The sequence below is a fragment of the Oncorhynchus gorbuscha genome, linkage group LG07 (genome assembly GCF_021184085.1).
Source record: "Oncorhynchus gorbuscha isolate QuinsamMale2020 ecotype Even-year linkage group LG07, OgorEven_v1.0, whole genome shotgun sequence".
NCBI classification, from domain to species: domain Eukaryota; kingdom Metazoa; phylum Chordata; class Actinopteri; order Salmoniformes; family Salmonidae; genus Oncorhynchus; species Oncorhynchus gorbuscha.
This window is the reverse complement of record NC_060179.1, coordinates 49633210-49651478: the sequence shown is the minus strand read 5'-3', so window position 1 is coordinate 49651478 and position 18269 is coordinate 49633210. Positions and strand designations below refer to the sequence as shown.

At 41.6% G+C, this 18269-nt stretch overlaps 2 protein-coding genes across 2 annotated transcripts in view; both read left to right on the top strand.

The window, feature by feature from the left end:
* LOC124039961 (transmembrane protein 106B-like) lies at positions 1–14929 on the top strand. Its single transcript, XM_046356554.1, has 8 exons — positions 1–146; positions 4426–4631; positions 5621–5681; positions 12770–12923; positions 13129–13269; positions 13410–13453; positions 13678–13731; positions 14381–14929. Exons 2-8 carry the CDS (start codon positions 4445–4447, stop codon positions 14505–14507), a joined length of 768 nt encoding a protein of 255 aa, XP_046212510.1. The 5' UTR covers positions 1–146; positions 4426–4444; the 3' UTR covers positions 14508–14929.
* The window catches only part of LOC124039962 (ADP-ribosylation factor-like protein 4D), a 13377-nt gene continuing 9516 nt past the window's right edge, over positions 14409–18269 (top strand). The window contains exon 1 of the mRNA XM_046356557.1: positions 14409–14541. The gene's annotated coding sequence lies outside the window, so the exon portion shown is untranslated. The remainder of the gene's footprint in view (positions 14542–18269) is intronic.

Sequence of the window (18269 nt, the reverse complement as noted above, 5' to 3'; positions counted from 1 at the left end):
GATTACTTCACTTCGCAAGTTTATATAAACGATGTAGGAGAAGTGTCCAACATTCGTTAATCCTTGACTGATATAAAACATGCTGAGAGTATTTACCTAATCAACAAATAGCAGCACTGCAAACCTGCAGGACATCATTTTATACGGTAAGTGCTTAGAGGCAAAAGCATATCAACTTTCTACACTGTCAGCTGAACTAATGCGGCGCATGCTTGAATGTTGTAAATATTCTGTTCAACTTCCAGCGCATTAAAATATATATATTTTATCTTTATTTAACTAGGCAAGTCCATTAAACTGGATTTGAACCAGGGTATCTTGTACTGAGATGCAGTGCCTTCCACCTCTGCGCCACTCAGGAGCCCCAAGTTTACTGTGAACACTGCAGCTGTACCAGATTCAAGTTACAGTTTCTAGAGTGGGCAAGTAGGCTACTGTGGCTATTTGATCATAATTTAGGTCTACCAGAGTGGCCTACCATAAAAAAATGGTAAAAATGTATTCCATAACATTTTAACATGGCAATAGCTGTTCTACCATTCAGCCTAAAGTAGAGGTGAGATTGGGTGGAACCATTCTAGCCAATGAGGGCAGGTAGGCTTGGGAACAACATGCACAGCTCTGATATAAAATCAGTTTTTATGACATTAATATGGTGACAATGATGTAGGCTGTGTGTAGCGGTTATGATATGAAGGTTTGGCTTGGTAAGATATTTTTTGCCAGATCACAGACAGCTGATGTTTTGTGGACTGAAGTCCACAAGCAAAGGGAAAAGGTGAGAGAAGGATAGCACCTAGATGCTAAAAGTAATTATACAAGGATCAAAGTGATCATGCTGTTTGTTTGTGGCTGCCATGAAAGTGAACTGTGTTTGCGAGTGATCAGGGGTGTATTAATTCTGCCGTTTTTTCTTAAATGGAAGCAAACGGAACAGGGATAAACATTTAACTAGGCAAGTCCGTTAAGAACAAATTCTTATTTACAATGACAGCCAACGCTGGGCCAATTGTGATCCGCCCTATGGGACTCCCAATTCAAACCAGGTTGTCTGTAGTGATGCCTCCAGCACAGAGATGCAGGGTCTTAGAACACTGCGCCACTTGAATTTGTTCAACTGAAACTCTCGTAACTGTTAGACTAATAATTACACACTAGATCAGCTAGATGTGGGCAAGAGTACGCAAGGTGCTATTGAACGTGTCAATGTCTGTCACCTTGATTACCCAAATGTCTCTCAACCTATGTTGTAAACTTTCATTCATAGGCTGGGTTGTAGCAACATCATGCTGGGTATAGGAAAAGTATCATGTAGTAGCCTAAACCTATCGATGTTACATTGAGCTGGGTGAATGGAATATGAATGACAGTCATCCAATACCATGTAATAGAAATAAGGAATTGGTCAAAAAATAAAATAAACATCGTCTTCCCTCGGGTAGCACCGACTGCCACTGTGTGAATGGCATGTTTCAGTTGACTAACTTTCACAGAGAAGTTTTTCTCCCCCCACATCAGTAGAGAACGGATCTTTATAAACAAACTGTGCACCACCTCTGTGGGGACTACAGTGTCATTGCATTTTGGTACACCATAATTACGTTCTGGGTTTGCCTTGCAGCATTGCATTGCATAGGCAGTGCGTTCGGTGCATTTTGGTACTCCAGAATTACATTCTGCGTTTGCCTTGCAGCATTGCGTTGCAGAGGCAGGTGCAGTGCGTTCGGTGTGGTGCAGACCTAGTTTTTATCGAGCGTATGCATCAACCTGTATGCTGTAGACAGCTTAACAGAAATGGTAGCAGAACTTTTGTTGCACACATCCAGATGATCCCGAACATTCACCTTCTGCTACCATTTCTGTCAAACCTCTGCACATAAAGCCCTATCTGCACATAAAGCCCTATCTGCACATAAAGCCCTATCTGCACATAAAGCCTCTGCACATAAAGCCTCTGCACATACTGTTTGATGCATTTGTTCGATAAATCCAACATATGCACTACACAGAGACAAACACAGTGTTTTATGCTTCAAACACACCGACAGGGACATTGCGCAAAATAGTATGCAGCATCATCTGGATGTTTGCAACAAAAGTTCAACATTCACCTTCTGCTACCATTTCTGTCAAGCTGTCTATGCATACAGGTTGACGCGTATGTTCGATAAAAACCTAGGTACGCACTGCAACTGCCTCTGCAACGCAATGCTGTAAGGCAAACGCAGCGTTTCATTGGAAATGAGTGTAATTCTGGTGTACCAAAATGCAATGGCCCTGTCGATGTGATCCAGGCGCAAAACTCATCAAATCTCGTTGCACAGTGTAGCGTTTTGATTGGGCTCATATCAGAGGAGAAAAATAACCCATTTTTGAAAAGCAGTGTTTTTCAAATCATATCAATATAGTCCATTCAATTTCTTGAGAAAAGCAACTAAGCTCACATAGGTTGCTCTCTTGTGAGAATTATTACCCTTGCTTAGCAAACGAACAACATTATATAAAAGTAGATGATGATACTGTAACTGGTATGTTCAGTGAAATTGAGTGACAGCAGGCAATGGGCGAGACTACAGGAAAGCAGGTTCTCCCATTGGAAAATTTTGAAGAGGGCACCTTTTTGCTTTAAAAAAAATAATTGATCAAAGGGCAGTAGTGGTGCATGGGTAAAATCCCTGGGGAAGGCAAGGATAGCAACCTCTATCCAGTGAAGTCCACAAAGCATATTCCATTTATAGTAACAGAAATTTACATGACCTACAGCATGGTCAAGCAAGTTCCAGTTTCAGACATTTTCGTACCACTAAACAACTATGGATTTAGAACCACAGAGGGTGACCGCAAGTCGCAAAGAAAACAGCAGCTGCCTCTACTATTCCAGCACCATTTCAACTTCAACATTTGAACACCATCAAATCACCTCTGCTTAGTCTAATACAGTGACAACTAAAAGATACCAAAACAATTTAGTCCAATCACCATAAGCTAAATATGATGACTGTCCAAGTTTCTGATTTATGTGTGCGTGTGTGTGTGTTCGTGCAAGTAGAAAAACATGTTGACTCACTACTTGTCGAGAAGCGCCAATGTCATCCTCCTCTCTTTCACGTTGACGAAACAGTCTATCCCCCTGTCATACAGTACACACTTGTATTTTTTGTTGTCCTAGGCTACCTGGCTAAAATGCTTGCTCTCTAGCCTAACCCATTCATGGGCAACATTAGCTAGTTAACATTAGCCTTCTACATGTAGCTACATATTGAACTTCCATCCTCTCAGGCCAGGGGCACAACAATGTACGAATGAATGGTAATGGTTGGATAAGAATCACCTTTATAATCATTGGCCAGTATGGAGAATTAAGTAAAACCACAAGTCCAAATTCCTAAATCCAACCAAGGCTGATTTAGGAAAGGGACAATTTTAGCTAGCTAGCCACCGGAGGGAAACAATGCCACGAGATGCAACAATTCAAGTTTTTCTGTCAATGACGTATGCTCTCAATGGGATTTGATAGAAGTGATGCCAAATCCAAGCTTGCTTCCTTTGGCACTTTTTTGTGCACCAGGACCATACACAGTTGAGCTCGCTCAGTTTACCTTAAAGCTGGTTGGCTAATTTTGTATACTTTTTTTTTGTCAAGGGAGGCTTCCCTTGCACTCAATGCTATGGGCTGCAACAATGTCATACTTGTTTGGACCAGACAGCATCAGATTGTCTACATGAGGAGAAACAGAGGGGTGCTGTTTTACTCGGTCAGATGCTTTCTCCTGTGATATACATTCAGCCTCTTGCGAAATAAAGGAAAATTATGACACACCGAAAGACGAAAGATACATTTTTTGGGGGAAGCCTGGCATCCCTTGGCATCCATGAATACACGCCACTATCAAAGGGCCATTCTAAATTCATAAATTGGACAAATCTGACCCAAGGGCCACCAGTTGAATAGCCGGAGCCTACATCGTAGCAATATTGTGGCCCCCAAAAAATATTCCTTTCAACATCTCACCTTGACAAAACTTCTCTAACCCAGTAGCAGTCGATTATAGATCTGCAATCCGTCAGAGATACTATACAGTGAAGTCTTGCCTTCACAGCAATGTTGAGGACTTGGGCATCCTATGTATTTGTCTCCTCCTATGTCTCTCGATTTAATTCAGGACAATTCTTTTATAGAGGAAGGTTGAAGGTTTATGGTGCCCTCACACCGTAAAGTGCAACTCAACATTATTTCAGGTTTCACAAAGAGGACCAACGGAGTCACCAAGGTGCATATAGATGGAGTAATACCGAACTAGACAATATCAATCGTACTTGTTTGTGTGAGAAAAGTGAGGGAATGCATGGCTGATCTTCAAGAGGGAAATTCCACCTTGTAAGAGCAGAGTGGGGTGGGGGTTGTGTTTGCATTTCTCCCATTAGATCGGATGGTGTTTCGACTATGGTTACTTTAGAACACTCCAGTGGCTCCAAGGATGATACAGAGGCCATCCTGCCTCAGGAACAAGAACCGGAGAAGAGAAGAATTCAGTCCCCCTCCCAACTATATGGAGCCATCACCGGGAACAGTACAGGCAACCTAGGAGATACCTGCCCGACTTGTTGGGGAGTAGGGCGTATTCCAAGAGGTAGGTGGTCCACTTCAGCCAGACTAACTACTTAGTTGTGCCTGTGATGTACTTACATGTTGATGTTGTGATTATTTCCATGTTGTTATTCAAGACTTGTTAAGATTTGTATTTAATAGCCTACATTTGTTTTAAGAGAAGTGAGTCACTTTCAGTTCTCAAAATACTGTTGTGTTCTGTGTAGCAAGGCTGACCTGCCACTCCCAACTACTTCTGCAAACATACTTTTCTATTCACATACTGTCCAACTGTCTTTAGACTTGATTCACATACATATACTATATATTTATATTGCGGACTGGTCTGTTAGCTCATTTCCTGCAGTTCTTTCAATTTTGCCATGGGGCTTTGTACTGTGTATTTAAATAATGTATTTTTGACATACAGTAGCTCATTCTAATATTTCTACTACTGTACATTGCATTTTAGTTACACTGCCTATACACACCACATATTTATTTATATACTGGATTCTTGACATAGCTCACTCTAATATACAGTATCTACTGCTGTACATATAATTCTTAGTATATCTTGTGTCAAAAAATCTGGTGTACTGTATATACATAGATTGCATTTGGATTACTGTTACAGTGTTATTTGGGATGTTGACATTTCTTTATTTACATTTTGTGTTATTTGTGCACTTGTTTGATATTTTACTGCATTGTTAGGAGCTAGTAACTTAAGCATTTCGCAGCACCCGCTATAACATCTGCTAAACTGTGTACGCGACCAATAAACTTGGTTTGGATTTGAATGCAGCAGTATGTCTAACTGTGAAGTAATAACTCACCTTACTGTTCTCTGTATAGGATTTGATCAGCTTGTGGCAGTCATAACCCACATTTGTTTCAGAAGAAGGGAGAGTCCCTTTCAGTTCTCTGTGAAATTAAATAAATTGCTGTTGTGTTCTGTGCAGCAAGGCTGACATGCCAATACAGCAGTATCTCTAACTGTGAAATAATAACTTGTTCTTCTCTGTATAGGACATGATCAGCTAGTGGCAGTCATCCCATGTTCAGACATTAGACTGAGGCCCAGCCAGACGTAAGTATGTGTGTCTGTTTTTGACTGTCTAATTGTGTTTGTGTGTGCGTGCATAACTGTGTTGAACACCTCCCTCTGCAACTGGACCCTGACGGGCCTCCCCTAGGTGTTGAGGGTAGGCAACACACCACGCTGACCCTCAACACGGGGGCCCCTCATGGGTGAGTGCTTAGTCCCCTCCTGTACTCCCTGTTAAACCACGACTGCGTGGCCATGCACGACACCATCATCAAGTTTGCTGAAGAGTTGGTAGGCCTGATCACCGACGGCAATGAGAAAGCCTACAGGGATGAGGTCAGAGACCTGGCAGTGTAGTGCCAGGACAACAACTTCTCCTTCAACCTCAGTAAGACCAAAGAGCTGATCGTGGACTACAGTAAACAGAGGGGTGAGCACTCCCACATCCACATCGACAGTGCTGTAGTGGAGTGGGTCGACATGATTAAGGACTTAACAATGTCCACACACACCCGCACAGTCGTGAAGAATGCATGACGGTCCTTCCTCTGACACTGCCTGATATAGATTTTTTGGGCCTTCCTCTGACACTGCTTGATGTATAGGTCCTGGATGGCAGGTAGCTCAGAGGTAGGCCCAAAAAAGTGTCAGAGAAAGAACAGTCGATGACTTGGGTGGCTGAAGCCTGGCAATTTCTCGGGCCTTCCTCTGACACGGCTTGATATAGAGGTCCTGGATGGCAGGGACCCCAGTGATGTAGCGTCCGGCAAATGGTACTGGAGCATCAGGCTCCGAGACAGCTTCTACCCCCAAGCCATAAGACTGCTAAATAGTTAATCAAATGGTTACCCAGACTATCTGTATTGAGTTTGACCTTATTTTCCACTGACCCTATGCACACTCACAAGTCTCTACCCTCACACTACACTTGACACTCTCACAACAACAACAAAAACCACACACACATACACACACACACACACAACGCATACTGACGCCACACACACATACACACCAATGGAACGGAGTCAAGCATGTTGTTTCCATATGTTTGATGTGTTTGATACCATGCCATTATATTCCATTCCAGCCATTACAATGAGCCCGACCATCTGTAGCGCTTCCCACTAGCCTCCTCTGAGACACCCATACTTTCACAATCATACGCCACTGCTACTCTGTTCCTTTATGAATCTTATTATTAGATCTTCTGCCTTTATGTACATTATCTATCTCAATTACCTCGCACGCCTGCAAATTGATATGGTAGTGTTACTCCCTGTATATAAATAATTTTTCCTCATGTTATTCTTTTTATAATCGCTTAACTCTGCATAAAATGAGATTGATATGATTTTTGAGCTTTACCCATACGAAACAGTATACAGTAAGATTCTTGGTGTGTTTAATCAACATATTGTGTTACGCTTCATGGTTATTAAAGGTCACAAATAGGGTTGCAAAGGGTTGGAAACTTTCCGGTAAATTTAAGGAATTTTTCCGGAAATGTTCCATGGGAAGTTAAGCCCTGGAATTTGGGGAATTTTGCTTAAATTCATCAAAAAAAGTTCTTATAACAGTGAACCTTTTTTTGTGGGATACACAAAAGGCCATTCTAGGTCTTGTGGCATATTTTGGTTAAACTATCCCCAATTCCAATGGAATTGCTACCCTCTACATGCACAGAGCATTCTTACATCACATGTATAGCAGATTCTCAAGATCTTGCACACTAATGAGATGACATTGAGCCTGCACTACTTCACTGTCTGAAACAAGGACTACATGCTTTATGGTAAGTTTTGATTACAATACTGGGTGGGGGTGAATATATTTTATATCACATCATTTTTTGTTAACTAGTAATAGTAGCCTACAGCAAAGTGTTTAAGTAATTTCTAACTTGTTAACTGTCAGGACCCGGTTACGAACCCGGGTCTCCAGAGTGAGAAACAGTCACTTAACCAACTGAGCCACGAATAGTTGGCAGAACCCAGAAGATGAGGCAGACACAGCAGTACTTGAGACGGTGTATTTAATGAAGTAAAAAGTGAAGTTCTTCAGGAAAACATGTAACTCCACAACCTCCAAAAGGAATTCCACAAGAACAAAGGTAATCCTCCAAGACAAAAAGGTAAATCCACAAGGTGGAAGGTATAGCACAAAAAGCCTAAAAAAATACTCAAAAACAAACAAACAAGAACAAAAAACAGAATTCCACAAGAGAGTCCACCGGGATCAACAAGAGTTCACAGAGTACTAGGGCTGGGTGCTAACATACAAACACAGAGCAAAGAACTGAGGAAAACAAAGGGTTTAAATACAATCAGGGGAAACGAGGCACAGGTGCAAATAATAATGGGGATCAAGGGAAAACAAAAGGTCAAAAGGCACAATGGGGGCATCTAGTGACCAAAAACCGGAACAACCCTGGCCAAATCCTGACAGTTAACAATTTCTTTTAATTCGTTTTTGCTACCATGCGGGTTTTAGCTTGCTTGAGCCTGCTAACTGAGGAGTGTTAATTCACCAGTTCCCCTACATGTTTCATTTTAAAACATTTATTTTACAAAGGAGTTGTTATATCTAAATGCTTAACTATTTATCTGGACATGGAATTGTATTTTTTTTTAAACTCATTTTTTTCTAATCTTTACAGCAAAATGCCACGGGGCACTATCTGATGTGTGGAGACATTTCACTGCAGCAAATGTAGAAAGAAAAGCTGTGTACATTTTGCAGATACTGTGCCAAAACCATATGTGAAGAATGCAACAAAGATGCAGAATCATCTGGCCAAATGCATCAAGTTCCCTCAGCGCTCACAACAAGCAACCTCTGACAAAAGTCCCTCTACTGATATTCAAGGTGAACATTTTGAATCGGACACCTTATCGATAGCAACAGCTCATGGTCCTCCTGGAATCAGAAGGTTTTTTTGACTCAATGGAGGAACCTAGTCAGAGAAATGCTGATGAATGTCTTGCTCGAGCTGTGAATGCAATTGGTTCACCTTTGATGCTCAAAGGCAATGTGTATTGGAGGAGATTTCTGAATGTTCTTAGCCCAGCATACACCCCTCCAACCAGACATGCTTTATCTACTCATTTGCTGGATGCAGAGTTCAACAGAATTCAAGTGAAGGTCAAGCAAATCATAGAGAAAGCAGACTGTATTGCAATCATCTCTGATGGGTGGTTGAAAACTCTCTGATGGCACTGAAAACAATGGATGCACTCTACAAGAGAGCCAAGGAAATGGTTAGGTATGTGAAGGGTCATCAAGTTATAGCAGCAATCTACCTCACCAAGCAAAGTGAGAAGAATAAGAGCACCACATTGAAGCTGCCCAGCAACATCCGTTGGGGTGGTGATGTCATCATGTTTGACAGTCTCCTGGAGGGGAAGGGCTCTCTCCAAGAAATGGCCATATCACAGTCTTCCGATATGGACAACCCCATCAAGAGGATCCTCATGGATGACGTATTTTGGGAGAGAGTGGTAAGCATCCTGAAACTCCTGAAACCTATAGCAGTAGCCTTTGCGCGGATTGAGGGAGACAATGACATCCTGTCTGATGTTCAGACTCTGCTTGCAGATGTAAGAGAAGAAATCCGTACTGCCCTGCCCACTTCACTGTTGCTCCAAGCAGAGGAAACTGCAGTTCTGTAATACATCAAAAAGTGTAAAGACTTCTGCCTGAAGCCCATACATGCCGCAGCATACATGTTGGACCCCAAGTATGCTGGCAAGAGCATCCTGTCTGGTGTAGAGATCAACAAGGCCTATGGTGTCATCACTACCGTGTCTCGCCACCTTGAATTGGATGAGGGCAAGGTTATTGGCAGTCTGGCGAAGTATACTTCAAAGCAAGGGCCTTGGGATGGAGATGCATTATGGCACTAGTGCCAACATATCTCATCAGCCACCTGGTGGATCGGACTTTGTGGATCTGAGGCTCTTTCCCCTGTTGCCTCCATCATCCTCCAACTCCCACTAACATAAGCCGCCTCAGAGTGCAACTGGTCCTTGTTTGGGAACACACACACACCAAAGCACACAACAGGCTGACCAATACAAGGGTTGAAAGATTGGTGGCCATCCTGGCAAATTTAAGTCTTTTTGAGCCTGACAACGAGCTATCCTCAAGATTGGAAAGTGACAGTGAAGATGAGGCCTCAGAGTCTGATGTTAAAGAGGTGGAGAAGACATGGAAGCCTGAGAGGAAGACAACCAAGCTTTAGTTTCTAGACTATCATTTTACAGATGTATGTTGAAAACATTTTTGGGAGATGCGATGGATCATTGGGGATCATTCAATATTCCCTTTTGTTGTTCAGTGAAATCATCCCATGTGAAGAGTCAATTCATTTAATTAAAGTTCAATTCGTAACTAAATAGTTTTAAATTTCTATTGGAATGATTTAATAATTTGCAATTACAGTGCCTTGCGAAAGTATTTGGCCCCCTTGAACTTTGCGACATTTTGCCACATTTCAGGCTTCAAACATAAAGATATAAAACTTTATTTTTGTGAAGAATCAACAACAAGTGGGACACAATCATGAAGTGGAACGACATTTATTGGATATTTCAAACTTTTTTAACAAATCAAAAACTGAAAAATTGGGCGTGCAAAATTATTCAGCCCCTTTACTTTCAGTGCAGCAAACTCTCTCCAGAAGTTCAGTGAGGATCTCTGAATGATCCAATGTTGACCTAAATGACTAATGATGATAAATACAATCCACCTGTGTGTAATCAAGTCTCCGTATAAATGCACCTGCACTGTGATAGTCTCAGAGGTCCGTTAAAAGCGCAGAGAGCATCATGAAGAACAAGGAACACACCAGGCAGGTCTGAGATACTGTTGTGAAGAAGTTTAAAGCCGGATTTGGATACAAAAAGATTTCCCAAGCTTTAAACATCCCAAGGCGCACTGAGCAAGCGATAATATTGAAATGGAAGGAGTATCAGACCACTGCAAATCTACCAAGACCTGGCCGTCCCTCTAAACTTTCAGCTCATACAACATTTACATTTACATTTAAGTCATTTAGCAGACGCTCTTATCCAGAGCGACTTACAAGGAGAAGACTGATCAGAGATGCAGCCAAGAGGCCCATGATCACTCTGGATGAACTGCAGAGATCTACAGCTGAGGTGGGAGACTCTGTCCATAGGACAACAATCAGTCTTATATTGCACAAATCTGGCCTTTATGGAAGAGTGGCAAGAAGAAAGCCATTTCTTAAAGATATCCATAAAAAGTGTCGTTTAAAGTTTGCCACAAGCCACCTGGGAGACACACCAAACATGTGGAAGAAGGTGCTCTGGTCAGATGAAACCAAAATTGAACTTTTTGGCAACAATGCAAAACGTTATGTTTGGCATAAAAGCAACACCGTTCATCACCCTGAACACACCATCCCCACTGTCAAACATGGTGGTGGCAGCATCATGGATTGGGCCTGCTTTTCTTCAGCAGGGACAGGGAAGATGGTTAAAATTGATGGGAAGATGGATGGAGCCAAATACAGGACCATTCTGGAAGAAAACCTGATGGAGTCTGCAAAAGACCTGAGACTGGGACGGAGATTTGTCTTCCAACAAGACAATGATCCAAAACATAAAGCAAAATCTACAATGGAATGGTTCAAAAATAAACATATCCAGGTGTTAGAATGGCCAAGTCAAAGTCCAGACCTGAATCCAATCGAGAATCTGTGGAAAGAACTGAAAACTGCTGTTCACAAATGCTCTCCATCCAACCTCACTGAGCTCGAGCTGTTTTGCAAGGAGGAATGGGAAAAAAATTCAGTCTCTTGATGTGCAAAGCTGATAGAGACATACCCCAAGCGACTTACAGCTGTAATCACAGCAAAAGGTGGCGCTACAAAGTATTAACTTAAGGGAGCTGAATAATTTTGCACGCCCAATTTTTCAGTTTTTGGTTTGTTAAAAAAGTTTGAAATATCCAATAAATGTCGTTCCACTTCATGATTGTGTCCCACTTGTTGTTGATTCTTCACAAAAAAATAGTTTTATATCTTTGTTTGAAGCCTGAAATGTGGCAAAAGGTCGCAAAGTTCAAGGGGGTTGAATACTTTCGCAAGGCACTGTATGTCTACTTATGATAAGGTAAAAGGTTTATGTTTCTGTCTCCATATGATATGGTAGATACAGTGGGGCAAAAAAGTATTTAGTCAGCCACCAATTGTGCAAGTTCTCCCACTTAAAAAGATGAGAGGCCTGTAATTTTCATCATAGGTACACTTCAACTAAAGTATTGAGATAAACTTTTGTTATTGACCAAATACTTATTTTCCACCATAATTTGCAAATAAATTAATTACAAATCCTACAATGTGATTTTCTGGATTTTTTTCACTTATTTTGTCTGTCATAGTTGAAGTGTACCTATGATGAAAATTACAGGCCTCTCATCTTTTTAAGTGGGAGAACTTGCACAATTGGTGGCTGACTAAATACTTTTTTGCCCCACTGTATATCCAATGCAAAAAAACATCTATATTTAAATGGTATTAATTTTAATTTGCATATATTTGTTAATTCCCATATATTCCTGTTAATTCGCATGGAAAGTTTCCACCTCTGAATATTCCCCAAAATGTGCAACCCTAGTCACAAACAGTCAATCACGTTTCTCATGAAATTTGATGATATTTGGATGAAACCAGATCAAAGTACAGTATGATGACAAAAGTATGAAAAATGACTGTTGCTTTACATTGATAAAGTTTGATCATAAAGTTACTGGTCCTCTCCCCCTGTGTCAAACACGTTGATTCAGAAGGCATCATAAGAGACAGTTTGAGATAATTTGACTGCAACACTGCTCACTGCGTCCAAGTTGCTCAACATAAGTGTTTCAAAGAGCTGTCAGTCAAGGCGAGCTCATGAATATAAGCTTCCCTCACACTCACCCTGCCTTTTCAAACTTCCTGGTAGTTAGCCATTAGAGAACAATTACAATTTTGTAAAATGTTTAGCATTTCTATCCAACACAAATATTAACGTTATATTTTAGTCATTGAAAAGGCTATTTTACATGGGAATCATAAAGATTGTTCGGGACCTTTAACCTTTAACTGCTTTCTTCTTTTCCAGGAAACTCTATGTGTGTATTTCGGTGGTGGTGTGTCTCCTGATCTGCTGTCTGATCCTCTTCTTCCTCTTCCCACGGAGTATCTCACTGTCCCTTGTCACCGTCAAATCAGTGATGGTCTTCTTCACCCCACAAACAGTTGAAATGCAAATCACGGTAAATACGAGATATATGCGTGCCGCACTCCCATATACAGATGAAGTCAGAAGTTAACATACACCTTATCCAAATACATTTACTCCTGACAGAGCTGGTGTAACTGAGTCAGGTTTGTAGGCCTCCTTGCTAGCACACACTTTTTCAGTTCTTCCAACAGATTGTATGAGGTCAGTGTGACCAAACCTTGTTTTTCCTCTTCCAGAATGTCTTTAACGTCACCAATGAGAACTTTGCGGACATTCAATTCTTGGAATTTGATATACAAGTGCTGATTGCTGAAAGAGTGGTTGGCAGGATCAAGATATCTAATATGACGGCGGTCAAATCACGTTCAGAGAAAGCGGTGGGTTTGATTTTGTTGTTTCATCTAAATCAATTACACAATTGTAATACTGTGTAATGCAAAGAGACTTTGTTTATGGTTCCGTATGAAACAATTGGACCTTAATTCCAGGTCAAATTAAGTTTTCCAATCTCCTACAGTATACTGTTGTCATACCCATAACAATTGAGGACCCAGGCCTGAAGTAAGTATGACATTTATTATCATTACCGTCATCACTGCTTCTAAAATAGGAAGGAAATACAGTGTTATCTGCATATGTGTACATTACAGTATGAACTCTTGGGTAGGACCTACAGTATGAATTAAAGTTACAGTACGCTCTTAGTTTTGCTTTCAAAATATATTATTTTCCTTATGTGATAAATGTGTAGGCTGATAAATGTCTTTATATCTCCTCTGTTTCAGTAATTACTGCAAGTCAAACACCATAAGGATTCACACCTTGTTCTTGCGTTTGCAGTGAGTTTCGCAACCTATTCCAAGATCTGTTAAAGAGGCCAACCACAAACACATCTGTCGCACCACAAACACTTCAAGGCACTTAAGCCACTCTGACCGCCAGGCTGTAGTATGCCCATTGACTTCCCATTGTAACATCTCTTGTGTGGAACCACTCAAACGCACAGATCTTATGCTTCTAAGAATGATGTACATGGTAGTTTTGCTGACGAGTCTTGTTGTCAGTGTTCTTGAAGACCTTTTGGGCAAGACAAAATCTAGACCAAATTTTGCTTTTCAAGACCAAGCACTATGATTACTGGAGCCAAAATAGGAAGGTTTTTAGCCTTTTTAAAACGTGGCCGAATTGCCCCTTTCAAGCCACATGTTCAAAAATCTCACACATTTTGTTTCATGTCCATTTGAGATGAATCATGCCTTAACACTAGTAACAGTGTAACTATAGTATTTGCTTTAAGGTCATAAACCAACCCAATTTAAAGTTGACACTTTTTGTTTTATCATGGGAAAAAGGTAGTCAGGAAAAACAGAAAAACAAACGTTTGAACTTGGCCATTCTGTAAAAGTGACATTTTGAAACACGAGACTCTGCACTTCCGGAGGAAGATTTCAAAATGTCTGCCTTAATATCCCTTTTTGTCTTCCACAGAATGACAATGAATATTTCCTACTTGGCTCACTCGGAGCAGCTGTCAGAAGACACCTTTGAGTACATTGACTGTGGAGCCAACACCACCATCCCCCACCCTATTGGGCAAATTCTTTTTGAAAGATGAAAGCCTGTCAATGAGGGATCCCCAAAGTGAAAAGGTTTATTATGAACAAGATAGACTCTAAGGAATAGGGGCCTCTTCCATTCTATCTTATGTCCAGAGGTCATAAAAAATATATTGATACATTTTTCGTTGTCAAAGGGAAATGTATACATATAGTATTGTAGTAGACTATAGTATTGTCCTATGCTCTGTTCACATTATTTACTTTGCCATATTCTTCTGAGGTAGTTTTTTGAATGATTTATGAACTGTGAAAGTACATGTTGGTGGTTTTAACATAATTGTAGGGATTTAAAACATACACTGAGTGTACAAACCATTAGGAACCCCTTCCTAATATTGACTTGCACCCCCCTTTTCCCTCAGAACAGCCTCAATTTGTCGGGGCATAGACTCTACAAGGTGTCGGCCCATGTTGACTCCAGTGCTTCCCACAGTTTGTGTCAAGTTGGCTGGATGTGCTTTGGGTGGTGGACCATTCTTGATACACACGGGAAACTGTTGCGTGTGAAAAAAACGAGCAGCGTTACAGTTCTTGACACACTCAAACTGATGCTCCTGGCCCCTACTACCATACCCCGTTCAAAGGCACTTAAATGTGTCTTTCCTATTCACACTCTGAAAGGCACACATACTCAATCCATGTCTCAATTCTCTCAAAGCTTAATAATCCTTCTTTAACCAGTCTCCTCCCCTTCATCTACACTGATTGAAGGGGATTGAACAAGTGACATCAATAACAGATCAGAGCTTTCACCTGGATTCACCTGGTCAGTCTATGTCAAGGAAAGAGCGGGTGTTCCTATTGTTTTTTACACTCAGTGTAGATGTCATCATTAAAAGTCAATCAGTGTATATGAGATATATGCAAATTAAATCCGTCAAGCTACGCTACATGTCCATAAGTATGTGGACAACCCTACAAATGAGTGGATTAGGATATTTCAGCCACAGCGTTGCTGACAGGTGTATAAAATTGAACACACAGCCATGCAATCTTCATAGACAAACATTGGCAGTAGAATGGCCCATATGGCTCAGTAACTTTCAACGTGGCACTGTCACAGGATACCACCTTTCCAACAAGTCAGTTTGTCAAATTTCTGCCCTACTAGAGTTGCCCCGGTCAACTGTAAGTGCTGTTATTGTGAAGTGGAAATGAATCGATGCAACAACGGCTCAGCTGCGAAGTGGTAGGCCGCACAAGCTCACAGAATGGGACCGGCAAGTGCTGAAGCGCGTGGTACGTAAGAATCGTCTGTCCTCAGTTGCAATACTCACTACCGGGTTCAAAACTGACTCTGGAAGCAACGTCAATAAAATAACTGTTTGTTGGGAACTTCATGAAGTGGTTATCCATGGCTGAGCAGCCGAACACAAGCCTAAGATCACCATGCGCAATGCCAAGCGTTGGCTGGAGTGGTGTAAACTCGCCGCCATTGGACTCAGTGGAAATTACTGATGAATCACATTTCACCATCTGCCAGTCCGACAGACAAATCTGGGTTTGGCGGATTTCAGCACACCTGCCCGAATGCATAATGCCAACTGTAAAGTTTGGTGGAGGAGGGATAATGTTCTGAGGCTGTTTTTCATGGTTCGGACTAGGCCCCTTAGTTCTAGCGAAGGGAAATCTTAATGCTACAGCATGTAATGACATTCTAGACTATTCTGTGCTTCCAACTTTGTGGTAACATTTTGTGGAAGGCCCATTCCTGATTCTGCATGAAAAGTGAGGTCCATACAGAAATGGTTTGTTGAGATCGGTGTGGAAGAACTTGACTGGCCTGCACAGAGCCCTGACCTCCACCACATCGAACACCTTTTGGAATTAATTGGAATGCAGACTGCGAGCCAGGCCTAATCGCCCAACATCAGTGCCCGACCTCACCAAAGCTCTTGTGGCTGAATGTAAGTCCCCGCAGCAATGTTCCAACATCTAGTGGAAAGCCTTCAATTGGAGGTTGTTACAGCAGCAAAGGGGGGACCAACTCCATATTAATGTCCATGATTTGGAATGAGATGTCATGGACTGATGACTATTTGCACACTTAGAACGTTTGAGTTAATAGGGACATGGGTGAAATACCTAGATCGTTACCAGATTTAAAAAAAAGTCTCTTTGAAGACACTGACGTGTGATGTTTGTTTTGTTAGGGGTTTATTGCCCTTGTTGCTGTTAATTGCATTCCAATGTGAGGGCTGTTCTCTCTGCTCCAGTGCATGATGGTTACAGCTACTAATCTAGATGTAATCTAGGAGTGGTTGCAGCTACCACTGCTGGGAGTACTGTACGGACTGAAACACATCAAACAGCCATCTTCATTAATCCGAAGTCATTGACGTAAAGTTTTGGCTTTGTCCTTTTGGAATAAATCCATTTTCACTGGAGGTTACGTGATGTTGTCCAATTTCACTGTCAGCCATCATAACATGATTAGTCAAATGAATGAGCAGTGCTCTACTCTCAGTTTCTTAGATTGAAAGCTGAGGTCATGAGGTCCTATAGCAGTACAATGGACATGTTAGGCTAAGGTTGCCCGCATAGCTCAACAGTGTGCGATGCAAGAACTGAACTCACTGAGTATCTGTTGTCAATCTTGCCACTGTAGTTGCCTTTGTTTGTGCGCACACACTTGCAGTGCACACTTTTACCTGCTACGAAGATAACATAATGCAGAGGGTTATAAAGAATTTAGATTCAGTTCATTGCATGGGACGTTCATAACCTCAACCAAGGGATGAGATACCCTACCCAGTGGCACGTCCAGCACTTTGGGCTCAGGGGGAAGGACTGGCATGGTTGGCGCCTCAGGTTGGCTCTCTACCGTAGGAGCTGGTCCCTTCACATTCTGTATGTCCAGGAGAGATATTAGCATCTCTTAATGCGCATCACTAGTCATGTTTAATTTGTTTGCTTGTTTGGCCAGAAATCATTCCCATGTCAAGCAAGTCAGGGCTCTGGGATTTAGTCTACCACTGCAGTAACATTGTGACCTTGACAGAAATAGCCACTGTATCAACATGAATGTCCTACTATGCTGTCATGGCTAATGATGAAAAGAACCATGGCCCTACCTTATGAGTGATAGTCAAGCGGTGATCAGCCACGTTCTGCCTGCGCCGCGCTTCCCAGTGCATAGCTGCCATGTTACAGTACACCACCCTGTGGGGAAGGAGTCGGTCTGATCTGGGTAGGCCCATTACCCTGACCTACTGTACGAGTACTCATTGCCCTATAATGCAATCCCTTGCAGAGGCAAAAAAACCCATCTACATCTCATTCCAAAATAAAACCGAGTTTAATTGATTAACTGTTTGTGTAATAACACAAAGTCATCTGCACTGATGATGTTTGTAGTAACGTTTTTAACCTTTGAAAACAGAGACACAACTGTAATATTGACTTTCCTAAGTAAAAGATTATGCACTTACCAATGAGCTCCGCAGACAGCAACAACAGGACAGCAGCAACAGCCCTTACTGAATACAGCTCTGACTGCAACCACAACCACATCTGGGCAGATGATATGTTGCTTGGCAACTTTGATTGTGACATCATATGATGATAATGACAATGCAATGATGAAACAAAACTATCTTGTTCAAAGAATTCCATTCCATTATTGCAGCGTGTCGGTCGTGGTTGGTTTTGACACAGGGTGGTGCCAAAGTCTGTCCATACACCGTGTATACCTAGAGGTTTCCTTTCACTGGCTGTCATGTTACTCTAGCACAAAACGTGTGATTTATTTCATTGAT

What these genes read in the sequence shown, in the direction of transcription:
- LOC124039961 (XM_046356554.1), top strand. Translation starts at nt 4,445, where the DNA reads ATGGTTACTTTAGAACACTCCAGTGGCTCCAAGGATGATACAGAGGCC. An exon ending in AGTAGGGCGTATTCCAAGAG is followed by an intron (nt 4,632 to 5,620) that starts GTAGGTGGTCCA and finishes TTCTCTGTATAG; the next exon opens with GACATGATCAGCTAGTGGCA. An exon ending in AATCACGTTCAGAGAAAGCG is followed by an intron (nt 13,270 to 13,409) that starts GTGGGTTTGATT and finishes AATCTCCTACAG; the next exon opens with TATACTGTTGTCATACCCAT.